General features: G+C 57.0%; 1 protein-coding gene across 5 annotated transcripts in view; it reads left to right on the top strand.

Annotated features, from left to right (window-relative positions):
* DLGAP2 (DLG associated protein 2) overlaps positions 1 to 27255 on the top strand; it is a 687758-nt gene that overhangs the window by 532502 nt on the left and 128001 nt on the right. For all 5 annotated transcript variants that reach the window (XM_072742322.1, XM_072742318.1, XM_072742319.1 and 2 more), the window contains one exon: positions 2753 to 2818. In XM_072742322.1, coding sequence (XP_072598423.1) covers positions 2753 to 2818 — 66 coding nt within the window. The remainder of the gene's footprint in view (positions 1 to 2752; positions 2819 to 27255) is intronic.

The raw sequence follows: 27255 nt of genomic DNA, 5'->3' as shown, positions 1-27255 counted from the left end.
CACTGGCCGGGCGGAGCTGAGAGGTGGCGGGGAAGCAGGGGCGCCCGGCTGCCTGGCTGCGCCTCCCGGGGGCACGACTCCTCCTCTCCAGCCTCCTTTCCCCGCTGAGAACGTGGAGGCCACCACGGCCTGAGCATGCCGGGGGGCGGGGGGGGGGCTGCGGGGAGATGCGGCGGCCTGTGTCCCTCCCTGAGGACCCGAGTGTCCAGCGCTCCTGCGACAAGGGAGGGGGACCTGCGGCGCTGAAGGGAGGCCACCACGGCTGACCCGAGGCCCTTCCTAGACGCCTGGGGGGCACGGCACACCTGCCCGGGTCGCGCTGCCTCCGGGGCCTGTCCGGGCCCTTGGGTGGCTCCCGGGTGTGTCGGCCGCTCACCTCAGACGCACACCCTGCAGGCGTGGGACCAGGGGTCGGCTCTGAAGGAGCGGGACGACACCGAGCCACCAAAATTCCGGTCGGGCTTCGTGCTGGCCCATGCCAGAGGTCACGGAGGTCATCAGGTTTCGGCACAAAAGACAAATGACGCCTGGGGAGGGTTCAGTCCGAGAGGCAGTGAGTGCCCGGCCTGCCCGGAGCCGGGGTCACTACCTCCGGGCATGACAGTGAAGACCAGATTCATCGAGTACATTTGGAGATGTTGGGGAGGGTCTTCCCGTCTCTGGCGCGCTTCTGCTCATGCAAGGGGAACGCACGAGTGTTCATGCGAGGCCGGGTGAAGCCCTGACGTGTCACGCAGGCTCCGTACCGTCCCGGCGCCGCCCGGTGAGGCAGCTTTGGCGTGGACGGGGACACGGGCACTGCGGCGAGGCGGCCCACACCCTGCCGGGTCCAGAAGGTCTGGGTGCGGAGCCAGCGGAGTGGCCCCCGGGCAGCGCGGCCGGAGCCCCGGTGATGCCAGCGCCGTCCGGTCGGACCCCGTACCCGCTGCGAGGAGAGCAAACACGGGCTGCTTGCGTTTCCCCTCGGCTCGTATCCTGGTTTTTATTTTAACTGTGAGGGTTTCGCCTGGTTGAATTGCTTCCCGCCCGTGTCCCATCGGGGCCTGTCTGGTAAAGGGCAGGAGCGCAGAACACGCAGTTAATCCTTCCCACCCTTGAGACGCAGGACTGATCTGGAACCGACGCAGCATCACGCGGGGACCACGTCCTCCAAAGGGTGATGTGGGTCCCTGTGCTCAGCGCGGTGACTATGCGGCGGAGCCCACACGCTGGGTGCCGGCGGCTGGGCGGGCTCCGTGGGGCTGTGGTGTCCGTGCCACCCCGTGCCCGGCCTGTGTGTGAGCCGAGCTCTCATGCGTGTGATGTCCCCCATCCGTCGTCCACGTCGTGGTGTCGGAGCGCGCTGGCGTGTGCCGTGTGTGCCGTGTGCACGTGTGCCCAGCTCGGGGGAACCAGATCACAGACGGAAGGTCAGTGGTCTGGGTTGTGCGTCACATTGCACATGGTTCCAAACAAATGGATGTGTCACTGCCTCCACTTTCACGTCCCACCAGATTGGCTCGTCTGACCGGCCAGTGCTGAACTAGGTTGCCCACGAGCGGGAAACACACGGCTGGCGAGGGCGCCGAGCTGTTGTTAGCCGTGCGGAGGGGCGTGGCCAGGCCGCGCTGAGCACCTCCCGTAGGCTCCCTCGTGAGACACTTGACCAGTTTAGGCCTTTATGTTCCTACATGAGAGTTCAATACGTACGACTTTCTAAGGCAATGGCTAGGAGGTCCCCCAAGATGAGACTCTGCAGACGGGCGGGCGGGCGGGCGGTGCGCCCCTCCCGATGCCGACCTCTCCTGACGTCCTGTGAAGTCACGGACGATGCCCACTGGTGGGACTGGAGACGGCGAGGGCCTGTGTGGGGATCGCTGTGCCCTGGAGTGAACCCTTGTGCAGAGCACGGCACGGCCACCCGCACGGAGTGTCCCGAGCAGGGGCAACTGTGGGGTATCTGCCCCAAGACTCCCCCGGCAATATTGAGAGCCTGCATGACAGTCACATGTACGGAAAACGTGCCCAAACGACGACACGTGCGTTACGGACACCGTGTGTTTCCTAGAGGGTCCTTACCTGGAGCTGGCGCCTCCCGCGGAGACAGGTGTCCACGCCTCTCACCTCTGACGGGGTGTGGCGTGCAGCACCCAGGGCCGCGCGGGGCACCAGGGCCGCCGTCCGAGATGGGGCCACCGGGGTAGAGACCGCGGCTCTCCGCAGGTGTGTGGCCTCGGGGGCTGGGTGACCCCCGAGACCTTCCACCCTCACACGATGACGTCCCTGCAGCAGCGGCAGGTCTGGGGCGTCTGTGGTGTGTGCGATCGAGCAGCTGAAAATCTATGCTGGGGACCCGACCCGCAGCCTCCTCCCAACAGAAAGAAACAAAATTCACGCTTGGGAGCAAACTGACCTAAAATTAATCAGTATGAAGCATTAACCCGGTAACTGCGGGCTTTGGACGTCGGTGAAGGAGGCCTCAGGGTAGAGCTGTGTAGACGGCAGGGGAAGCGCCACCCCGGGCGGCCCGGGCGGCTCATGGGTGACGCGGGAAGCTGGCAGTGGCCTTGGGGAGCCGCATGTGACCGAGCTGCAGACAGAGGCTGCAGACTCATGACTGGTTCAGCCCGAGGTGGCGCTGGGCCCCGGGGTGGCGCTGCCTGAGCTGGTGCTGCGTTCGGGGAGGGCACCCACGGCGGGGCGGCGCCCGGGTGAAGCTGGAGATGCGTCTGCCCCTCAGCGTACTAACGACGACTCTGTCTCTCTCTTGCAGAGGAAGAGGGCGGGGACCTGGTGCAGCCAGGCATCAGCTTTCCGGGGCCGGCGGAGGACGATCTAGGTACAGTACCCACCTGTGCCCTGGTGAGGCGCAGCCCGGGCGGGGGACCCCCCCGTGAGCATGTGCGTGGCTTCGGCACGTCCCCCAGAAAACACTGAGCGAGACGCAGCGAACATCCTGAGCGAGCGGTTGGTGGCCGTCACGGGCGCGGTGGGTGAGGACGCGCTTGCCTCGGATCATCACGGATTAGTCACTAAGCTGATTACGACGGGGCATGAATTATTATGAATTATCATGAATTATTGTGAATTATGAATTATTACGAACGAGCACGGTTAGGAGTGTCACCAACACGTGCATGACGGCGCGTCTCTCCCTTGTCCTTACTCTGAGCATATTTGAGGAAGGGAACAGGTCCTGACTTGGGGACTTTTTGTGGCTCTTGTACCTACCAGAGACCCTGAGCGCCAAGTGTGGGCGCTGGCCCAGCCCCGTGAGGTCCTGCTGGGGCCACTGTTCCTCGGTGCTGGAGTCGCGTGGGGAGGTCATTTTTATGCCACCACAGATGCGACAACGGGAGGGCCGCCCTTGTCCGTGACCGCTTGGCGTGGCTCCCCTGATGTGCCCGGGGCCAGCGCGTCGTGAGACACGTGCACTACTGAATGAATCCGTAGGTGAGGAGATGCCCCACCGGTGGCCCCGGGCTCCCGTCCCCCGACCTACGAGGCCGTCACTGGGCCCAAGAGTTCCCAGGTCGCTGCCAATGGCCCTGGGCTGTCTCGGCGCTCGGGCCTGGATTATGGATCTCAGGATGATTCCTACTCGAATTTGAATTTTCCCTGATGTATTTTAGACCAACAGCCGATGAATCTGTTGCGTGTCTGATTGGCTTAAAGAATCATGCCATAGCTTGAAGGAGCCGGTGTGTATGAAGCTGTGATTTCTCTTAAAGAGAATCAGTGGCAAAAAAAAAAAGAGGTTTTGATTGAATTCTGAATGCAGGTGTAGTTGCAGAGGAACGACGGCACACGTCCCGGTGACCGAGTTCAGATCCTGTTCCTGACTTGTCCTCAGCCGCCGTTCTTCCCTCGGGAAGGTGCAGCCACATGTGCTCGTTACTAGGAACCGTCCCGACTTTCTCGCTTGACTCCCACTCAGGCGGGGAGACGTCCGGCGAGCACACGGGTCGCCTGGCTCCTGCGTTGCTCACCTGCACCTCGCAGTGTCCCGGCAGTCCCGACGCACGGACGTGTCCCCGGTGCGCGACCTTCCCTGCGAGAATCTCTCAGAATGGGGCCGATGCGCCAAAATGGGCTCTGTGGTCGCGGAGCTGCGAGGCTGGACACGCGGCATCGGGGGCGCCCGTGGGAGAGCCAAGGCCAGGCGGCCTCAGCGGGTGCTCGACCACCTCGGGGGCGGCACCTTCATCAGCCGGCGCGGCGCTCACCTGGCTCTGATCAACACGGGATGGCCCCGCGGGAGGCACAGGGCACCCAGCAGGGCACAAACCACTCACAGTCCTGGGAATTGTCTGGAAACATGGGTCCTGTGCATGTTCTTCCTGCCGGGCCCCAGACCCCTGCAGTCATGGGAGCCGAGCGTGGACGGATGCACGCGGGGGTTGACAGGTCCGTGCGTCCTGCGGTGGCCTCTCGGGCGCCTGCCGGGCTGCCTCTGGGTGCGGCATTCGCAGGGAGGCACCCATGCTGCGGACAGGCGGGGGTGTACGGGGAAAAGGTAGGATGTGCACAACATAAAACCATTGTGACCATTTCCAAGTGCCTATTTGGGGGCACGGCCGACACTCACTGCGGGATGACCATCAGCAGCCCCCCAGGACACTCTGTTTCTCTGGGTTTGGCCGTCGGGCCCCGCAGGATGGGCTTGTCACCCAGACGGTGTCCTCAGGCTCAGCCGTGTGGCAGCGAACGACAAGGTCTCCTCCATCTCCGGGCTGCGCCTGGTCCACCCCAAGGGCCGGCCACGCTCCCTTTACCTGTCGTCCTGTCGTGGACCTCAGCTGGCTTGGTCCCTCCCACGATGGTGAATGACGCCACCGGGTGTGCAGGGCGTCTCGGAACCTTGCACTTACCCCAGGAGGGGAACAGCCAGATCGCACGGGACCTCGACTTCCAGCCCTGTTTTGAGAGCCTCCATACTGCTCGGAGGCAGAAGGAATGGGGTGAGCTCTTCCCCAGGTCGGGCCTGAGGGCACGGTGGTCACAGAACCGCAGGAACCGCAAGGTTGGGGAGACGTTGGTCAGGAAGGGAGACGGGGACAGGGACTGTCGGCCGGGGGCGTCCCCAGACAGCTGGGCTTCCCTCGGGAGGAGGCGAACGCACAGGGGCAGTGGGGACGGTCGCAGGAGGTCTCCCGGATCCAGACGTGCACCTGCGTCAGCAGTGGCTTCCAGCCCACTGACGGGGACCCTGGGCCTCAGCCGTGGTGGTGACCAGCAGCTGCCTCGATGAGGAGTCAGAAGTAGGGGGACCTGGTCCCCGTGCCCACAGGTGCTGGTGTTCCCGAGCGGGGCCGTGCATGGGCCCCGGGGAGGACGTAGCCGCCAGGGGCCGGCGAGGATGCTTGACGGGGTGGACAGCAGGCGGGACGGAGGGGACGGCGGGCGCCGTCGGCACGGGCTCCCGGTGCGGCTGCGGTAACCAGTCAGGAGCAAACACCACCTCCTGCCCTGCTGTTTCTGGCACGGAGGCTGCCGTGGGCCCCGTCCACGGGGCGCTGGACCATGGGGTTTTACAAGCCCTTTTCGCTCGGCCGCGTGGCTCTCACATTCTGCAGCACCAGGTCCGGGGGTGCCCCTGCGAGGCCCTGCAAGCTGTGGTCGTGGGGGAGCGAGCGCCATGCCCTACACGCTGAGGCCTGTGCTGCGACCCGGCGCGGCTGCGTCCACGGGGCCACGAGGCTGCCTTTGCTCTGGTCCCTTCAAAACTCCAGTGTTTCTGCCGCCGACCAGCCTCCATCGGGACAGGCAAGCAGTTCCGGCTGGAAGACTCCAAACCGTCTCTAGTGGCAGAGAATTTAGAAGGAAACAGAAGGATCCCACCCGCCAGCCCCCGTCCCGCGCCCGCCCTGTGACGCCTACGGGCGCGTGCTCCGAGGCCCACATGTTATCGGGTCTGGAAATGATTGTACGAGGAGGCAAGTGCATGGAAATAGGAAGATAAAGGAGGTTTCTTTAAAATCGACCTCAAGTCAGTGGTAAAGTGAATCGATTGAGCACGTTGACCAGGGCGACGACAGACAGGAAAACCCACTTCTCCAGGGGAAGCGTCTGAGGGAAGCTTCAGACACAGGGAAATCCCATTGCTTGGCCAGGACTCCTGCGAGCCTGGCCCGTGGCAGGTGCAGTTGTGTGTGCAGCGCCCCGTCTCCGTTCTCCCGAACGTTCCCTTTAAATCGGTTGCGGAGAGCCGGCCCTCGGCCAGCATTTCCAAGGACCGTAGTCGACCCAGACGGCGCGAGAAGTCAACCTCAGCAGCAAAGTGAGACTTTTAAACAGGAGATCAAGTGACCAAAGGGCAGCAGGGATGCAGCACGGAGCAGCACGGGGGCGTCTGCAGCGTAAACGGTGCTGGAGCCCCAGGTGCCGAGTGCCAGCGCCCAGAGCCCGCCGTGCCCAGCCCCGTGGGGGTTGGCCTTCCCGTCCCCTGCGCGGCGCCGGCCTCCCGCAGGCCTGCACGGCGCCTACCGCCAGCCTGGCTCGCACTGTCGGACGCCAGGACCTGCTTTCCGAGAGCCCCCACTGCACAGGTTCATGGTTCTCGTGGGCGTGTGTCTTTGAGACTGAGTGGGCGTCCACGACTCCTTCCTTCGGGGAAATTCCTAGAAACTGTGGACACGGTGCCGGGTTTCTGAAGAGGCAACAGTGTGTTCCCTGCACGCTGCGTGTCCGGCGCCCGGTCTCCATCCTTCCCACCTGCCCGCTGCCCACGGGGACCCAGAGGCCACAGGCGACTGCACCGCTGCTCCGTGCGGGACGTACTGTCCCGTGTGCAGGAGAGGCGGGAAGGGCTGAATGCCAGTGATGGGAACATCCTGAAAGAGGAATTTTACGGGACTGGCTCATATAAAAACATCATTGCTATACAAATAAATCAGAATTAGTTTTAAAGTGAGTGATATTTATTACTTGTGGAAATTAGGATATTAGGAATTTGATTCTAAATTTCTGGGATGCATTTCCTAGCTTTCCCCCTCAATTTATGCTTTTGATTTGCACGATTACTTTTTTTAAGATTTTATTTATTTATTCATGAGAGGTACAGAGAGAGGCAGAGACACAGGCAGGGGGAGAAGCAGGCTCCATGCAAGGAGCCTGATGCAGGACTCGATCCCGGGACCCCGGGGTCACGCCCTGGGCTGAAGGCAGACGCTCACCCACTGAGCCGCCTGGGCATCCCCAACATGCACAGTTTCTAAGTGTAGGCCTGTCCCTCTTCCCCGGTTGTTCCCTTCTTCAAACAGTGAGTCGTCAGGGCCTCACACGTGCACACCTTTGTCCTGGTCTTGGGGCAGGGGTCAGTGGTGCTCATGACGCCAGGTGCCTCCTCAGGACACCACTGCCTGCCCCGGGACCAGCACCGTCGCCTGATTTCCCCATGACTTTGATTCCTTAAATATTTGTTTGCTTTATTTCTTTTAAAAAAGAGTCAACAAAATACTTCCCACCTCCTAGGTGGGGTTATGAAGGTTAGACCAGATCTGATGATATAAGGCCCTTGGCAAGGTTTGTCAGTGAGTGTTCAGCGAGTGTTTGCTTTCACCGCGATGATCACTACTGGGGTCCAGCGCGGCCGAGCTAACCCAGGTATAAGGGGCTGAGTTTCGGAAGCGCACGGGGATGCGCGTGTACGGACGACTGCAGGGAGACGCACGCGATGCTGCCCGACGGGCTCTGGACGTCCTGTCCTTCCAGAACAGGATTTCCATGACGATGAAATTTATTTGCAAATTTTGCTCACCGGAAACCTGGACTTCCAGGGTCGTTTTCAGATCCTGCGGGTCTTCTGTGTGTACGGCTCTGCCTCTCCATGCGCTCACGACTCATCGGCACGCTCATGTGCAAGTTGCCTGGACACCGGGTCAAAGGAACCCCCCGTGGCGCCCGTCATCTGGTCGGAGAGGACGTGGAGGCGCGGCGGGCCGGGCCAGAGGACGTGGCAGCTTGCTGGTTTACGGGGACGTTGGCCTGTGGCTGTGAGCGGGGCTTCTGGAACGTGGGAAATGAAAGGTCAGCTGGGGGGGGGGGGGAGCCGGACCATCTGACCAAATGTCAAGCAGCTGGGGAACGTCGCGGTTTGTGAAGAGTAAGAAGCAGCAGATGCACCGAGGTCGGGGCTGCTTTGCACCAATTCTCCACGGTCGTCCGCTGCGACTTCGCCAACGGAGCCAGTGCAGGAGGCGTCCGTCCGTGGCCAACCTGCCAGCCTGTCGGGCCCCGTGCGGGGGTCAGGGCCGAGCTCAGATCATCAGAACCGGGGCCACTCTGACCAGCCGCCCCTGGCGGGACCCTTCCCCAGCTCAGATACCACCCCCCCCATGCGGGACGGCACGTGTCACACACCACCCGCTGCGTCCCGTGCAGCTGGTTCACAAACAGGAGACAGGCTGTGCGCTGCACACCTGGGGTGGGATGGAGGGTCACGTGGCTGGTAACGGGTTGCAGGTAGGAAGTCCTGCGCCCCCGACCGCAGCCGGGAAGGGGGCCGAGACTCATCCGGGGCTCCCTGGCACCGGCCCCGCAGGCCTGCGTGGCATCAGCGCATACACCCCGTGGCCCCAGGCTCCGCAAGAAAAGCCCAGGGTCCAGAAACGGCAGGACACACGGCTTGGTGCTCCCTCTCAGGTACCTCAGAGGAGACGAATATGGATTTATGCTCCCAGGAAAGTGTGTTTAGGATTTTATCTAGAGAGAAAGGGAGCGTGCAAGCCGGGGAGAGGCAGACGGAGGGGAGAGCAGAGTCCACAGAGCTTGGAGCCTCACTCAGGGCTCGATCCCAGGTCCTGAGCCAAAACCAAGGGCCAGATGCTTAATCCAGGTGTCCCCTACACTAAAATGGCAAATAAAATAACATCCTGCCAACGCGAAACTAGCCCAGGAATTGTATTACACTCACCCTGAAAATAAAACCAAAGTTGTTGGGGATCCCTGGGTGGCGCAGCAGTTTAGCGCCTGCCTTTGGCCCAGGGCGCGATCCTGGAGACCCAGGATCGAATCCCACATCAGGCTCCCGGTGCCTGGAGCCTGCTTATGTCTCTGCCTTGTCTCTGCCTCTCTCTCTCTCTGTATGACTATCATAAATAATAATTAAAAAAAAAATAAATAAATTTAAAAAAAAATTACTAAAAAAAAAACCAAAGTTGTTTATTTCATGTAATTTCCTCAGCGGAACATCATCAATTACGTTAAATGTCACCCTTCCTGCACGTTGTGGCGAATCACGAAAGGTATTAGGGATGGAGGTTAAAGCTGGAGTATAGCCGATTTCCCTCTTAAACCGTAGCACCTTGGTACTTCAGTCTGGTTGTGAGAACTCGAGCCCCGCAGCCGGGTTGCACACGTGCCCCGGGCACGCTCTCGAGGGAAGCCAGCAGCTCAGAGCAAACACGGAGACAACAGCCCCGCCGCAGGTCAGTGATCACGAACGAGTCCCAGAGCTTCCAGTCCAGCCGAGCAAGGCTCCTCCTAGGAGTTCTGGAAACCAGCTGGTGACAGACGTCCCCGGCCTCCAGCCACGGCGTCCCCGGCCCTCACAGCTTCCGCTGGAAGTCGACCCGAGGATGACTTGGACACGTGGCCTGAACGTCACACGTTTCCTAAGAAAAGAGGGGACCCGAGTGTGTCGATGCCTACAGCAGTGGGGACCCGGCCGGGACGCGGCACACGCGCCTCACTGTCCTCTCGAAGGCGTGAGGCATCCGGGGTCTACGCGGCCCAGCCCGGCCGGTCGGGAGTCCTCGTGGATCCCAGGCTGCAGGAGCTGCTGACCACCCAGCCGTCCGTCCGTCCAAGCATTTGCTCATTAAGTACGTACCGAAGCCCAGCTACGCATGAAATACTAGACGTTGAACCAAAGGATGTGAATAACCCCACGTGTTGTCTCTAAATCCTTTCAAAACGGCTCCTTTAGGCTGAGAGCGCTTAGGTCTGCTCCAACACGCACCCGAGCCCGTCCGCACCTAAGGAGACAGCGAGGGGGGGCCTGCCGGCGACGGCCGCAGAGCGTCTGCCCGGCCTCTCCGCCCAGCGGGGGCTGCCTCCCTGCCGACCTGCCCCTCCAGCCTGTGTCTCCTCCCGGGAGGCCGCCGACAGCCTGCTGAGCGCGGCCCGGGGGCTCTCAAATGTCACCGAGGAGCTTCTACGTTGTCATCCCTCGTGCACAGTCTGCAGGTGCAGTTTAAACTCCAGGTTTAAAGCTCAGTGAGATTTTGTAGAGCAGACCGAGGCTGCAGGCGGACCAAGAGAGCCGTGTGCGCGGCGTGTGCTCCGCGGGGGAGCCAGGGTGCAGCCGGGCGGGCGGCAGGTGCCCGGGGTCTGTGCCCGCCCTCCCGGGCGCCTCGGGGGCCCCAGGCCCAGTTCTCGGCACTTCGCCTGCCCCGAGCAGCTTGACCTGTCCTCCCCGTAGCCCCGCGGTGAGTGGGGTGTTCGGGGGCGGCGGTGAAGCCCCGCGTGAGCCTGCACACAGGCCGGGGGGGCACACGTGTAGGGGGGGGACCACAACGCGCTGTGAGCTCTGCCGTCCACGGTGCACAGCGCCTCTCTCCAGGTACGTGACAGGGACCTGACGGGAGCACCCGGCCCGGGGACCTCCTGGGGGGCACGGGGGGAGCCCGCGTCTCTCTGTGCAGGTGGACGGAGCGCCGTGGTCAGCACACGCGTGCCCAGGCCCTGGGGGGGCAGCCGTGGCTGCATGTGAGCACAAAGCGCCGCGGGGCGAGACACCCGGATGCGGCTTGTGCGGAGCAGCTGAGCATCCCGACCGCGACCGGGGAGGAGCCCCCGGGGGCCGAGACTCACCCGGCTGTGTGCGAGGCAGCCACCAGAGGACGGCCCCAAGGAGCGCGTGTCTCGCCCACGACCCCCAGGACCAGTGTCTCAGACGTGGCAGCGGCCCCTGTGAGTTCCCTGGGGGCCTCTGTGTTGTTTAAGGAGGAGGAGAGGCCAGGGGTGTCCCCACACATCACCCCGGAGTGGGAGCAGTGAGGAGCCGCTGGTTGGGGGCTGACCGCCCGGGACGGGCCTCGCGCTTGCCTGTCCTGCCGCTCCGGCCACGGATCCGTGGGTGCATCTGCTTCGTTCTCGGTGCTTGAAGGTGACGTCTCCTGGGCTCACCCAACAGGCCTCCCGGTCCCCACGGCCGGGCACCCAGACGAGCTTCACGGCACGGCCCAGCCATTCCGCAGGGCTGACATGCCTTAGAAGGAACTTTTGAGGCTGACCACGTCCTTGTTTGCAGACTGAGGAGGTGAGCGCCCGCCTGGGAAGCCCGCAGAGGCCGGAGCGGGCACCCTGGTGACCCACCTGCAGCCGGGGCAGGAGCGCTTCCTCCTGTTTTGAGCGAGGGGACAGCGGCCACCAGCTGTGAGCCTGGCTCCTGCTGGAACACGTGCACCCCAGGGTCAGCCACCCACAGCACCCGTCCCCCAGCCTGCAGACCCCATGGCGGAGGCTGGGACGGTGCCGTCGGCCCCATGGGCCCTGGTGTGACCGACCAAGCAACTGTCTGTCGATGGCAGGTTGGGCTAGAGCTGCCCCACGTGGACGGAGCCGTGATGAGCACACACGGAGCTGGTGGGGCAGCAGCCTCCCCACAGAGGATGGAGGGGCCCCCAGGGGGCCGAGCCTAAACACGGGGGTGATGAGCCAGCAGAGCTGATAGCCCGGGCCCCCGGGGCAGACACCCTGACCCTAACCCACGGGAGGAGGGCCGGGTGGGGTGAGCAGAGGGCCGCCCGTGGGAAGAGGACCTCTGTTGCCAGCTGGTGAGGGCTCCAGGCACCCTGGGGGGGGGGAGGCAGTGACAGGGCAGAGGGGCGCATGGGGCACCCGCAGGATTGCTCCCCGGCGGAGCAGGCCACCTTGGTCAGCACGTCGTGACCCGGGGCACCCAGGGGGCCGGCCAGAGCAGCCGAGGTCTGTCCTTGGCCAGAGCGGGGCCTCTGTGTGTCCCCAAGAGTGCGTCTTGCCCTCGGGCCACCGGCTGCTGCCCCTGGTTCACCCAGAACAGGGGACGGGACTCAGTGCCCCGTCCTGCATCTCACGTCCCCCCTCACGTTCTTCAGGCCGGTCAGCCCACAGCACCAGGCGAGGGCTGGGCTTCCTCTGTGGCCCAGGACTCTCGCTTCACCACAAGGAAGGGCCGGCGTTCCCACGGAGAAGCGCCGCCCTGCTCTTGCGGCCACATGCAGACTGCCATCCGCGGCTGCCCCGGGGACCCCCAGGTCACGAGGCCACCTGGGCAGGTGCAGACGCAGGAGACGCCCGAGCTGCTGTTTGGGAACCCGGGAGAGGCGGGGCAGCGGGTGCGGGCGTCCTGGGCCCGGGCGGCTGTGACACAGGAGCTGCCCCCTCCCGCCCCTGCGCACACAGCCCGCCCCCGGGGGTCGGAGTCCCTCGTCCCCACGGGTTCCATCTGGGACGTTGCGGAGAGAACGCTCGTGGTCGGTGAGGACGCGCCAGCCAGACCCACTCCGGGCGGATTTGCAGACTGTTCTGTGGAAGCGACACCTGTAGCAAGAGGTGGAAGTGATTAAACCGAGGGGCGGTGGACTGCGGAGGCTGGTGCATCTCAGACGGCGCCGGTTTGGGGCGGGCCCACGGAAACGTCCGGAGTGTTGAGTGTCGCGTTCCCGTGTGACGGGCCGTGTCCCTGGCACCTGCTCGTCGACTGCGCACAAGATCACGTGTGCTGACACTCAGCCTGAACCGGGCAGCTGTCCCCAGGGTGCGTCCTCGGGAGCGAGGGCCCGCGTGTGCTCGTTCGCAGCGGCATCGTTCCGTGGAGCCTCCGTCGGCCTCTGCCTCGGGCTGTGTGTTCCTTGGCTGTGGCAGACGACGGTGCGTGAGGAGTGAACTCGTCAGTGCACGTTACAGGTGGAAAAGGCGAGCGACGTGATCCATGCTTTGGTGCCAGACGTGTAAGGGCCTGGGACAGCACCACCCCGCAGACGTGCCACACGCCGCCCTGGGCCCTGCTTTCCAATACGGAGACAGAGCCTCGGAGGGTTGATGGCTCACAGCCCAGGTCAGCAGCCAGTGCCCGAGCCGAGGCCTGGACTCGGGTGTCCTGGAAGCTCCAGGGTTTCCACGTGCCTGGGGGCAGGTAAGGGGCACTTGACGTCTCCCTGCCGTTGCCGGGGACTCAAGTCAGTGGCTGAGCCGCGGGGAGCTCCTCCTTGGCGCCCGCATGCCGTCAGCATCACGTGTCCATTCTGCGGCTGTTCTGAGGATCCAGCATCCCGTCTGGGGACCGACGTGTGTAAGTGCCGAGAGCCGCCCACCAGCATCGGGGCTCAAGGACACGTCAACTGTGATGTGTGCACAACACACGGGATTTCTGACAACATCAAGGACAGGAGTTGACTTACCCTGACACTGCACCTGCTCCACCCTACGTGCAAAGACCAGCGTGTCATGAATACCCCGTGTCTACACAGAAACCTCTGTTTAAGTCTCCAGGCATCTGCCCCTCCAGCGCCACAGCGGCTCCCGGAGGACCTGCTGTCTGCGGCCTGGTACTTGGCATGATGAAGCTTTTTGACCCAGTTTCCAGATCCAGATCCAGGAGCCCCTCTGGACTTAGGGGGCAGGGGGCTCTTGTCTGGCTCCATGTTTTGTTTCCTCTTCAGTAGGATTCTTGGCTCCGGGGGCCCACCCTGCACCTCTGTGCCGGGGACGCCCCAGGCTCCGCCCTGTGCTCCCCTTTGCCTCAGGACCCAGAGGTGGAGAAACCGTCAGGCCGCAGGAGCCGGTCCTGGGGGCAGCCAGCAGCACAAGGCCCTCCCTTGCCAGGCACTGGAAGTCCTTCTCAAGGCTGCGGGGGCGAGCTGGGTGGGCACCCGGGTCCCAGAGAGTCCCATGCTCCAGTTTGCACAGCAGAACCCGCCTATGATCGCCTTGCTCTAGGCCTGGCTTCCGGTGTGCAGAGGAGGAGGATGCGGTCAGCGGCCTCGTACGGCACCAGCCCTGCAGGCCACCGCCCACCGTCAGCCGTGCCAGAAGGAACGGGCAGTGAGCGTCGTCCCGTTGCAAGAGACCCCCACGTGTCTGCCCCCTGCCTGTGTAATCGCGGCTCCTTACCGAGCACCAGGCAGGTACACAGGAGACCATCTGCTGTCTTCTGGCCCAGACGTGCAGCAGGACTGGCCGGACACAGCTCAGGGAAGCCTTAGGCCAAGTCAAGTGCGCCAGTAATTCATCACGTGATGATTAGTCCTGGGCTGCGGCCAAGCCCAGTGAACAAGAGCCAGAACCTGACCTTGAGGCTCAGGGGGCAGCGAAGGACATAAGCACAGACTCGTAGCCCAAAGGGGACACGCAGGGAAAGTGCTTGGGATGAGAAGTGCAGGTGCAGGTGAGGCATGGCACGGCCGGCACGTCACAGCCCCGGACGCAGCCCTGTGCTGACCCCGAACCCGCAAACACGGCAGGTGACCTGGAGAGGGGGATGGGGTGCAAGTTCATGGACCTTAGTATTAGGCGGTCGTCTTGGACCACAAGGTGGGTGCGGTGAGGCCGCGGCTCCCTCGGGGGCCAGAGGAGCCCCGATAGACACATGTGACGTGTGCGGGCACCAGCCGCGGCCGGCCGTGAGGATGGACGCCTGGCGCCAGGCGGGAAGGCTGGAAGGGGCAGGAAGACGGTTCTCGCCAGGTCTCTGCCCTGACGTCCTGTCCACCCAGCGAAATCCGTCTCCGACTCTGGAGCCCCACACACCGAGAGGAACACGTGTGTTGCGGTTGGGGGAGTCCGTGGTCTGTTTTCACTCAATAGGCTCCATCACTTTGGGCCACTGTAGGTGCACTGAAAGGTTGGACAGAGAGTCTAGAGCCCCCCCCCCGCGTTCCCTAGTATCCGGTCTTGCACCAGCGCCGTACGTTGGACATAGTCCGTGCACCACTGTGGCCCATTGTCACCGACCGACACGTGTGGGTCACACGTGTGTGCTCTCGGTGCTGTGCGTTGGGTGTGTCTGCAGACACCGGTGTCACGGTCACCATCACAGGGCCCCACAGGGCAGGCTCACGGTCCCAGAAGCCCCGCCATGCTCCACCCTCCCCCCGACCCCGGCAGCCCCCGGTCCTCAGTGTCCTAGAACTGGAACCAGGTCACATGTGGCTTCTTCAGCTCCTGAGACGCATTTGATGTTGCTCCATCTCACTTTGTGGCTTCATAGCTCGAGTCTTGTCCCTCGGTGACCGTAGTCTGCGCTCTGGACCACGGCTGGCTATCGCCACCCACCGAGGGACACCTGGGTGGCCTCCAAGTTTCGGGGACTGATGAACAAGTTTGTGATTGTGATTAAATCTGCCCGGTGTTTTCCTTCGGGGGTCGTGGCTGCTGGTTGGCGCTCCTAGTCAAGCGCAGGCCCACCCGCGTAATCTTCCGTCCTCTTCCAAGAGCTGTGTTGTTTGACACTTTACATGTAGGTCTCTGATCCAGGTTTAGCCAGTTTGCTGAATGATGTAAAGTCTGCATCCAGACTTGCCTTTTTTTTTAACAAATTATTCTGATATTTAATTTATTTGCTGAATGATGTAAAGTCTGCATCCAGACTTGCCTTTTTTTTTTTTTTTACATGTGGACGTCAAATTATTCTGATATTTAAAAAACAAGAAAGCTACCCTTTCTCTGTTGAATTGGCTGTTCTCCTCTGTCAAGATTAAATGACTGTATGTATCCAGGGCATTTCGGGGCCCTCTGCTCTGTTCCATTGACCTGTTTCTCTCTTTTTTTTTTTTCACCAGTACCATCAGGAACCCAAGCTCGGCAGCCCCTCACTCAAAAAGCAATTACTCCAGAGAGAAGTTTTTGATTGGAAAGGAATCTGAGGAAAAAAAAAAAAAAAAAAGGAAAGGAAAGGAATCTGAGCGTTATTCCGGAGGCCGGCCACCTGGGCAGACTCTTGTCCCACAGTGACTCTGAGGTTGCTCCTGGCCCAGGGGTGTTTAAACGAGTGGAGGGCAATTAATCAGCAAAGGGAGCCCCTGCACTTGCCCTCCCTTCCATTTCTTGATTGGGTGCGGACTCCAGGGTGCTGACACAGACCTTCTTATCTTGGAGCAAGAGGCTCGCATGAGGGGGTCCAATTCCTGTCTCATGATGTGCGGGAGGACTCTGTCCTTTCTGCAAATCAGGGCAAGGTCTCTAGATGCACAAAGGGAGGTCAGTAAAATCATCTGTGTGACCTAAAAAAAAAAAAGAAAAAGAAAAACATTTTGCTAAAAGAAATTGCTGAGTTAAGCAGAAAGCCAAGGCAGCTTCCGACAAGCTTGCTGGCCCCCCTCCTCAGGGCCGGGGTTCTGCAAATCTTAAGACCTTAAGGCCGGCCGGAGCGTTGTCATGATGCCTCACCGTCCTGATGACTATGGCCTTTGGCCAGGACCTGATGTCAGGGAATGTCACTCTCCAGCGACCTCCTGCCGTATTTCACTGGCTTCTCCCATCTCCGCACACACACTTTAGAATCAGTTCGTCCGTATTCATCAGTTAGGATCGCGTTGAATCTATAGATCACGCTGGGAGGGACAGAAACCCCGACAATATCAAGTGTTTAGTCCATACACACCAGAATAAAACCATGATTTTTTTCCCAGACTGTCTTTGATTTCCTCCATCAGAATTTCAGTTCTCCTCACAGAGAACTTGCACATATTTTATTAGATGTGAACCTATTTCGAGGGCTGGCACCAATGTAAATGGCTTTGTGTTTCTGACTTCATAGTCCAACTGCTCCTTGCCAGTTAGTAAGAAAACAATTAATTAAAAAAAAAAAAAAAAGAAAACAATTAATTTTGTATGTTGACCTTGCACTCTGCAATGGTCGGTTATTAGCTCCAGGTTGTTGTGATCAGCCACTAGTTCTAGGAATCTTTTATTGATTCTTCCAGATTTTCGATATGAAAAAAAATCATGTCAGCTGTGAACAGCAAGAGTTTCATTTCTTTCTTCCTAGGCCGTATGCCTTTTGCTTCCTCCTCTTGTCCTACTGTCTTAGCTGGGATGCTCGGTGCTGTGCGGAGCAGGAGCGTCGCGAGGGGACGCCCTCGCCTCGTTTCTGATCTTGGCTGGAAAACATCTAGTTCGTCACCACTAAGGACGATGCCAGCAGTAGGTTTCCCATCGCTGTTTTCTACCAAGATGTGGCAGCCCCTTTCCCCAGGAATGGGTGCTGGATCTGTCGGATGGTTGGTTTTTTTTTGTTTTTTGTGTTTTGTGTTTTGTGGTATTTTTGCATCTGTTAATGTGATCACATGACTTTTCTTCGTTAGCCTTTGCTGTGATGGAGGGAACATCGATTGATTTTCAAAGTTTGAATCAGTTTTACGTACTTGGAATCAAGGCTACTTGGTCATGGTCTATAAATCTTCTTACAAAACATTGGGTTCAAGTTGCTAGTATTTGGTTGATCTGGGTTCACGATGGATATTGGTCTGTGGTTTGTGTATTTTGTAGTGTCTTTGGTTTGGGATTCGGGTAGTGCCGACCTCATAGGAACTGTAAGGGAGTAACACACTGATTCCATTTTTTTTTTTTTTTAATGATTCTGTAGAGACTTCCTTAAATGTTTGGTAGAATTCTCCAGTGAGACCATCTGAACTTGGTACGTTCTGCTTGAAAGGTCATTCATAGTTGATTCAATTTCTTTAATGCACACAGACCTGTTCAGATTATCTATTTTTGTTTGTGTGATTGTTGGGAGATTACGTCTTTCACGAGATTAAGTACATTTTATTCAGGTTTTCAAATTGTGGGTTTAAAATTGTTCATAATATTCTTCTCTCATTTTAACGTCTACAAGATCAACAGTGATGGCCCCATTTTCGTTTCATTTCTGATGGTATCACGTTGTGTACTCTCTTTTCTCCTTAGTGAACCAGACTAGAAGTTTATTGATTTTATTGATCTTTCGAAGACCAAAGAGTCACTTTTTGGTTTCAATGATTTTTGTCTTTTCTTTTTTTTTTTTTTTTTTGATTTTTTTTTGATTTTTGTCTTTTCATTTCCCATTTTCACTTTCATTTATCTCTGCTCTAATTTTTATTATTTCTTTTCCTTATTTTACATTATATTTAACTTGCCTTTCTATGTCCAGTTTCCAAAAGTGGAAGCTTACATTGTTAACTTTAGATCTTATTTCTTTTCTAATATATGCAATGCTATGAGGGTTCCTCTAAGTACTGCTTTTGCTGCAGCCCATGAATTGGATGTTGTATTTTATTTATTTTGAAATATTTATAAACTTATTTTGAGACTTCTTTTTTGATGTGTTATTTAGAAGTGTGTTGTATAATTTCCAAGTACTTTCCATCTGTCTTTCTGTTCTTGATTTCTAGTTTAATTCCATTGTTGTCTGAGATCGTATTTTGTATCATTTCTATTCCTTTAAATTTATTTTACGGCTCAGAATATGGTCTATCTTGGTGAGTATTCTCTTTGAACTATAGAAAACTATGTATTCTGCTGTTGCTAACTGAATTAGTCTACAGATGTCCATTAAATCCAGTAGATGGAGAGTGCTGTTCAATCCAACTGTGTCCTTACGATTTTTTGCCCTTTGGATCCATCCATTTCTGACAGGTGATGAAGTCTCCAACTGTAGTAGTAAGCTTTTTTTTATTTCTCCTTCAATTTTTAGTTTTTGCCTTGTGTACTTTAAACGTTCTCTTGCTAAGCAGACACACATTAAGGATTGTTACGTCTTCTTGGAGGACTGACCCTTTCTCATGCCGTAATGGCCTTCGTTATGTCTGACAGATGACTCTGAAGTTAATACAGCTCTAACCCAGCTTTCTTCTCATTAGGGTTAGCATGATGTGCCTTCCCCCATCCCTTTACCTCTAATCTATTTGTCTTTATGTTTAGTATAAGGTGGGTTTCTTGTAGATAATATACCAGTTAAGTTTTGTTTTTTATCCAGTCTGACAATCTTTTATTTTTCTATTTATAATCTAACCTCTAGTTAGTTAGTTAATAAGATAATATTGGTTTTAGGAGTAGAATTCAGGGATTCATCACTGACATACGACACCCAGTGCTCTTTAGGACAAATGCCCTCCTTAATGCCGATCAGCCATGTAGCCCATCCTCCCGCCTACCTCCTTCCATCAACCTCAGTTTGTTCTCTATCATTAAGAGTCTCTTGGGCAGCCCAGGTGGCTCAGGGTCTAGCGCTGCCTTCAGCCCAGGGCATGATCCTGGAGACCCAGGATCGAGTCCCGCATCGGGCTCCCCGCCGGGAGCCTGCTTCTCCCTCTGTCTGTGTCTCTGCCTCTCTCTCCCTCTGTGTCTCTCATGAATAAATAAATGAAATCTTTTTTAAAAAAGTCTCTTATGGTTTCTTCTTTCTTTTTATTTTCTCTTCAAATATATTCATCTCTTTTGTTTCTTAAATTCCACATAAGTGAGATCATACGGTATTTGTCTTTCTCTGACTGACTTATTTCACTTAGCATTATATTCTCCAACTATTGTCCATAGCATGACAGATAGCAACATTTCATTCTTTTTCATGGCGGGGTAATATTCCTCATTCTATGTGTGTGCACGCACCCATGCCCACTCATGCATGCGCACCACATCTTCTTTATCCATTCATCAGTTGATGGACATTTGAGCTTTGTCCATAATTTGGCTCTTGTTGATAATGCTGCAACAACACTGGGGAGCATGTGCCCCTTCTGATCACTGCATCTGTATCTTTGGGGTAAAAACCCAGCAGTGCAGTTTCTGGGTTGGAGGGTAGCTCTATTTTTAACTTCTTGAGGACCCTCCGCATCGTTTTCCACGGTGGCTGCACCAGCCTGCATTCCCACCTACAGTGTAAGAGGGCTCCCCTTTCTCCACACCCCCCCCAACATCTGCCGATTCCTGACTCACTCATTTTAGCCATTTTGACAGGTATGAGGTGGTAGCTCATCGTGGTTTTGATTTGCGTTTCCCTGATGATGGGTGATGTTGAGCGTCTTAACATGGCTGTTAATTAGCATATTTACACCATTGATATTTAACATGATCCCGGGTATAGCTAGATCAGTATCTACCATATTGGTTACCGTTGTCTATATTGCCCTTGTTCTTTGTTTCTTTTTATGTCTTCCAGTGTTTTTATGCCTCCTTTGGTTTTAATTCAGCATTTTATGATTCCATTTTCTCTCCCTCCTTAGCATATAGATTATGCTTCTTTTCTTATTTTTTAAAGAGTTTGCGGGATGCATTTGTAAAGAACCCAAGTGCCCTCACAGGCTTCACATGCAATATACGTTCCTCAGAACAGAGTATTCCCAATGCCTCCGTCTCACTCCGTAAGGCCCTCATCTCACTTACTCATAAGCTGTGATCACTGAGTACTTGTTGCTGGTTTTTGAGCAAACCATTGTCTGTTGGATCAATTAGGAATTCAAAAATTGTTTTATTTTACTTTTCTTTGCTCATTTTCTAATAATTTTTTCTTGTTAGCTGGACTGAATTTCTTACCTGAATCATTTTCCTTCTTTCTGAAAGATTTCTTTAAAAATTTCACGCAAGGCAGGCCTACTGGCAACACATCCCCTCAATTTTTATTTGTCTGAGAAAGCCATTATTTTATTTCTCCTTTTATTGGTCAGAGAATTGTACATTACTGGGATTCTTTGCTTTTCTTTGAACACTGTAAACATCTCACTGCACTCTCTAGGTGCCTTTGATTCCTGAAGCGCTGCAATTCTTACTCTTGCTCATCTTTGGGTAAAGTGTTTTTTCCTATGGCTTCTTTAAAATTATTGTTGTTGTCTTTGAGTTTCAGTGTTTGGATATGATGTACGTACATGTAGATTTTCAGTGTTTATCCTCCTCATTGTCCTCTGAGCTTCCTGGATCTGAGGTTGGGTGTGCATCATTAATTTGGGGAAATTCTCAGCCATTATTGCTTCAAAAATCTCCTCAGTTCCTTTCTCCCTTTCTCCTTCTCTAGTATTCCCATTATGAGTATTTTATACTTTTCGGAGTTGTCTTACGGTTCTTGGGTATTCTGTTTTGGCTTTTAAATTACTTTTCTTTTTTCTTTTTGCATTTCAGTTTTGTAAGGTTCTATTGACGTTTCTTCAAGAAATGAAGAAATTCTGTCTTCAGCTGTGTCTACTTTATGGATGAGCCAACCAAAGAGATTCCTAATGTCTATGACAGCATTTTTTATTTCTGGCATTTCTTCTAGATTCTGAGAGTCTCCATTCCCTTCCTGACATTGCCCATCTGTTCTCACATGTTGTCCACTTCATCCGTTAGAGCTCTTAGCATAATAATCTAGTTGTTTAAATTCCCAGTATGATCATTCCAACATTCCTGCTGTGTCTGATCCTGGTTCTGATGCTCTGAGTCTCTTCAAACTGTGATTCTTGTCTCTGAGGATGCCTTATACCTTTTTGGTGGAAGCTGGACATGACGTACTTGATAAACGTCTTTGGTGTGAGTTTTCATGGGTCTTTCTTTGCCAGCAGTTGGGGTGTTTTTACTGTTTGCTGTAGCTGCAGGTACCAGGCTGAAGTGTCCTCTGGTGACTGGTTTTGCCCCCGATACAGAAGCCCGCTGGTGTGGGGAGGGAGGCATTTGGTGGTCCTGTGCTTTGGTCTCAGTCTTCCAGCTGTGCCCCAGGCTGTGACCTCACACAGCTTCCATGTCACTGATTTGAATTGTTTTGAATGTCCCCCCGCCCCCACGTGGTGGGACAGGAACGCTGGGTGGGCTGGAGTTGGTGTTTCCCTTCCCATAGGTCAGTTAGGCTCTGATAGAACCCCAGTAAGTTAGCTCCGGTTGACTAGCTCCCCACCGAGGGAGGCCTTGCTAAGAGGAGCAGAGGGCTCTGGAGTATTTCTGAAGGGCCACACTCCCTGTCCCCAGCCGCCAGCACACGGCTCTCTCCGTCTCCCTGAGAGTGGCCGCCCTGGAGCTCTTGATTCTCAGGCTTGTGACCACTGAGCCTCCAGTGTAGGATTTTTCTACGGGGCACTGGTTCTGCCTGGGTGGGCTGTGATTCTCCATGTCGGCCTGTCTGCATCTCTAGTTTGGGAGCAGTGCTTGCCCTGCGACCTTGCTTCTCTGCTGTATCTAAATACTTGTGGACGTTGTTGCATGTTGTGAGGGTAGAGTGGGGACCTGCAGGCTCCTCCCCAGCTGGGCCAGAAGCTAGAAGTCCCATCAGTCTTGCTTTAGGCACCTGTGGCCGCAGTAATTTGCCATAGCATCCACAGGAAACTACAGACGGAAGGACTCGGACATTCAGAAATGGGGGGAGGAGGGGACAGGGAACAGAAGCTCTGCAGCAGAAGGAAGAGTGCAGGTGCCACCAGCCATCAGACCCCAGGGCCCTGCCCAGGGAGGTGGGACTTCATGCTGAAGCAATTCAGAGACCTTGGAGTTGTTTGCTTTTCCTTTGAAGGAGTGGCGACATTGCAGCCGCTCTAGGGGGAGGAGGCTGATCATGGTGGCCACCTTGTCTGGCGCACAGGAGCTGCCGGCAGCAGGGACAGCACAAGGGGCAGTCAGAGGCCTGTGGCAGAGGAGTGAGTCCCGGCGGGGCGGAGGCAAGATGGTGGGGAAGTGCAGGCGTCTTGCAGGGACATCATAAGACTGCTGGAGCCGTCAATGTGCTTTGCATTTCATAGTACAGCTCAGGTGGCATCTACCAAGTGCAGTGGACGAAGAGCATCTACTGGGATGGACGCTGCTCGTAGCCCCAGGGCGCCGACTCCGGCCGCCGCGAGCCCCTGCAGCGCACCTGCCAAGCTTCCCCTTGATCAGGGCTCCTGCTGCCCTACAGGCTCCCGCATGAGAAGCCTGCCCACGCTGTCCACGGGCTCAGAGGCAGGCGGGGAGCCGCTCGGCTATCACGGCCGTTACGGACCCGCCGCTGGTTCAGTTAGTGAACACCGCGGGCCTCGGGCCGGCTGCCAAGAACTCATGCCAGAGCCTTACCCGCAGATCTTCAGTTAAGATTTGTGCCTGTGATTTTCTGGCCGCGTGGCCACCAGCAAACCTCTAACCTACCCTGTCTCTGTTTTGTCATCAGTGCAATGAGGACACAAATGCTTTCTTAGCAGGACTCTCATAAGGATTATGGGTTGTGTTTGTGGTATAGCCAGTGAAACCCAGGGGCATAATGCAGAAGCTTCTATTTTAGCAAAAAGAGAAAAGTCAGCAAGCAGAATTAGGATTTGGAAATTACTTTTTTGGATGATAATTCAAAATACTTTCAAATTACGTGGCACCGAGTGTTTCCTGAGCAGATAAATCAGGCTGGCCAGCAGACAATGCCCATGTGTTCTTCTGAGTTGTCTTGTGTGAGAAAACATGAAGTCACAAATCTTAAGCCAAAAATTAGGGGATAACTGTGCATCCTGAAAAGGGCCCAGCTTCACATTCCTTCATCTCGTCTTCACCGTGACCACCAGGCTAACGACAGGCGGGGCAAGGAGTGGCCAGCATTGGTGTCCAGTCTGCACAGGCCAGAAGCCAGCAGGATGACCACAGGGACCCCCTTCCCAGACCTTAGAACTAACTTCCTCATGTAAAAGAAGTTGGGAGTGGGGCCGTGGATGCAAGGCCAGCTGTCCCCGTCTGGTGCTCAGAGTCTGGTCCTGCCAGGGCACCGTGACACTGAGCAGACTCCTCCAGCGGAACACGTGAGGGAGTGCTGGCTTCTCCTCTGTCTACGCGCGGGGAGAGCCAGGGCAGGACACTCCGGGGGCCCCCACTGTGGCCACCACGGGCCTGCAGTGTTTCCACCCTCCACCTGCCTCAGAGTCCTGGCCTGGCCTCACGGCACAGGTGGGCATGTTGCACTGTGGACGTGGGGCAGCTTGTGGAGCCGTTGCTCTGTCCCAGCGCAGCGGGGCACCATCCCAAGGCACAATCCTAGTGTTGCTCCGACAGGGACTGCTCCAAATTCTGGAGGCATGTGGGGCTGCAGGGCAGCACGAGGGAGGCCGTGGGTTCCGGTGGAGCTGCTGGTCTTCTGCTCGGCAGCAGGGCGCTCCCGCGGCCCCCACCCCGCCGACACCTGCTGGAGGATGAGCCCCCGGGGCGCCCGTCTCACACCTCTCAGGTCTTGCACGTAATAGGGACTGAAGACAAATCCGTGGAGCGCACTGACCGAGCGGATCCATTCAGCGCAGGGAATGCGGAAACGGGGCTGAATTTCACTTGTGAAGCAGGACACTGGCATCCTCGACCGGGGCCCCGGGGACGCAGAGCCATCGCGCTGTGGAGACACGAGAACAGGAGGGGCGAGAGCCAGGCTGCGTGCGGGGACCATCCTGGGGCTTCTCGGCAGCTGGTGTCGGTGTTCGGGGTCGCACACTTGGTGACAGGTCAGATGAGCTTTGGAGGGGAACCCCTGCAGGGCGGGCCCAGCCGCGGATCCCGGGGCCCCGGTGCTGCTGGTGGCGGGAAGGCGCCACCTGGTTCACACCACGGGCACGGGGGGAGGGCGAGGAGGTGGTTCCCAGCGTCGTCGGACACGTGTGATGGTTGGAACTGAATAGCTCCTGCCTTGGCCAAGTAGGCGGACCGTGGACTGCGCAGCTTAAATTCATTTCCTCGGAGCCTTGGAGGTGGGAAGCCTGAGGTCTGGGTGCCCGCAGCGCAGGTTCCCCCTGCGACCTCTCTCCTCCCACGGTCCCCTCTGTGCGTGTCTGTGTCCTGATCTTACGAGGACACTGGTCCTGTGGGTCTTTGTGTTGCTCCGATGGCCTCACATTAACACAGTCACGTGTGTGGAGGTGCCGTCTACAGATACGGCCCCATCGGAAGGCGCTGGGTGTCGGGGCTCCGATACAGGGATTTGGGGACACATCTGCATCCCTGCTGAGGGGTTAGGAGAGCACCCTGTATTCCTGCATACCCCACCCCATGAGGCTGCTCCCTCTCCCACCCTTACATCCAGATCTTGGCAGGACCGCTCCTCCCTCCCTTCCTGGACCCCCTCCCTGCTTTGTTCCTTCCCTGGCACCTCCCCAGGGGACCATTAACCTGCTTGAGCCCAGCCCCTGCCCTGACACCACTCCCTCCCTCTCCCGTTCTCTGTGATAGCTCCCTTCTCTGCCGCATCTCCACCACACTTTACTTCTCAACTCAATAGCCAGTTTTTTAAGTGAAAACTCCTTTTATCAGCAAAGAGCCAGCAGGGAGATGATGAAGCACCATTGCCTTCCTGCAGTCATTCAGGAGGAGGCAGGAGGGAATGCATACATGGGCAGGGGAGGGACAGGTGCTGGGAGGGCCGGTGCAGGAAGGCAGGTGCTAGAAGGATAGGGGCTGGGGGGCAGCTGTAGGGGGCGGTGGTGCAGGGAGGGCAGGTGTAAGTGGGCAGGTGCTGGGAGGGCAGGTGCTGGGAGGGCAGGTGTGAGGGGGTGGAGGTGCTGGGAGGGCAGGTGCAGGAGGGCAGGTGCAGAGCGGCAGGTACAGTCAGCCCAAAGCATCAGGTAAATGTGGGTCAGGGCAAATGAGACCCTGGTGGCTCATCACTGCCACAAACACACTGAGCACCTGAGGGTCACTTGCCCAGAAGCAGGTGTCCGCGGGCGGGCACTGGACCAACGAGCAGCACATGCTCTGATCAGGGACAGAGCTCCTGGGACCGGAGAGGTGCTGGTGTGAACTGGACCCTGGGATTAGAGGGGATGGTTTAACGGGAGCAGGCGAAGGAAGGGAGGCGGGGGCCGGCCAGGCTCGGGCGGGTCCAGAGGGAAACCTGCAACCCCCGGAAGGGGGTGGATCCTGTGCCCCCTCCCATGTTTGCCATCCGGGCTCCTGGCCTTTAGGCTCCTTCCACCGAGGCGTCCCCAGGTGCTGCTGGACACGCGGGCCATTCTCCGCAGCTGGACTTTCTCGGGCAGGCCCTGGGGCTGGGGTCCCCTAGTGACGTGACCTGGAGGGTGAGAACCCCTGCTCCCGCTCATTCTCCTCATGGGCAGAGGGGCGGAGGGGCTGGCAGGGCCTGAACAGGGGAGAGTGTGTCTCGGGTCCCCTCATCCTGGTGGGACTTAGAGCCTAGCAGGAGTGACCGGCATTAATCAAGTCACGATGGAAATCAGAGCCGAATGGCAGTGGCCGCGGGGTGCTGGTCGTGGTGTTTGGGGTACAGCATCCTTGTTTTCCTTTTTTCAAAAGTCCGCGTGAAAGAGACACGGGAGCTGCTGGTCTAGGGGGTCCTTTTCTTCTGGGCTTCGGAAGAAACCAGCAGGTTAGAGACCAGAATGTGCATCGAACGCCAAGATAGATTTGCATTTCCAAAAAGCAGGAACTTCAACCCTTGTCGCCCCGGGTGCGCTATGCCAGTCCCGGGTGTTCCCCCAGGTGGGGCGGGGGTCCAGGCTGCTGCCCACCCCAGACCAGGGCGGCGGGCCCAACATTTGGATGCAGCAAGCCTGGGCTTGTTCTATGTGGAAAAGTCAGCAGCTCCCCGTGCGGGCACACGGCCAGCACGTCCCGTCACTGCCCGCCCGGGGCACAAACGGCCACGACTGTTGCGGACGTGGTTTCCGCAGCCACGAGCGTCCGGGGCAGGAGGCCCTCCCCCTCGGCAGCGGGGCCTGTGACCGGCCGGCAGCAGACGCCCTGAAGGCCGTCTCTGGGCTCCAAGTATACTTGGTTAGGGACGAAAATTCCATTTGTTTCCCAACATATATTTCACCTTGAAAGTTTATTCTCATTTTTTTGTGTTTGATAAATGTTGGGAAACCATACATTCCCCAAACATACTCCACGATCTCAATTTATCCTCAGCCTGCTGAGATGTTTTTTTTTTTTTCAAGTTTTTTAAAGCTTATTTTTGGAAGGAACTTAATTCCTTCCTCCAAAAATGTGAGCATTTGGTTAAAATTGGTGAAGTTTGAGGTATCTGTTACACACGGGGATTATTAGAGAATGTGTGTGTATGATGTATGGGGTGTGCGGGGTGTGGGGTGCGCGTGGAGGGTGGGGCGTGTGCACATGTCTGCGTGTGTTCTCATGCTCTTGACCTGGGGTGAATCGCACAAGAGGTCATGATGAGGTGGGACATCCTCCTTTCTTGGTTTTATGTTTTTCTTGGACAAATCTCTGGATGAAATAGCCCCGTAAACGGATCTGTACTTTTTTTAATTAAGTTTTTTATTCAGATTCCAGTTAGTTAGCATAGTGTCCCACCAGTATCCAGTGCACGATGTCGTGATTCAACGCCCGGTGCTCATCACCGCAGGTGCAGTCCTTGGTCCCCGCCACCTGCTTCCCCATCCGCTGCCCACG

Source organism: Vulpes vulpes, chromosome 16 (genome assembly GCF_048418805.1).
Source record: "Vulpes vulpes isolate BD-2025 chromosome 16, VulVul3, whole genome shotgun sequence".
NCBI lineage: Eukaryota > Metazoa > Chordata > Mammalia > Carnivora > Canidae > Vulpes > Vulpes vulpes.
Note: the sequence above shows the minus strand (reverse complement) of the source record. Positions and strands in the feature narration are given on the sequence as shown.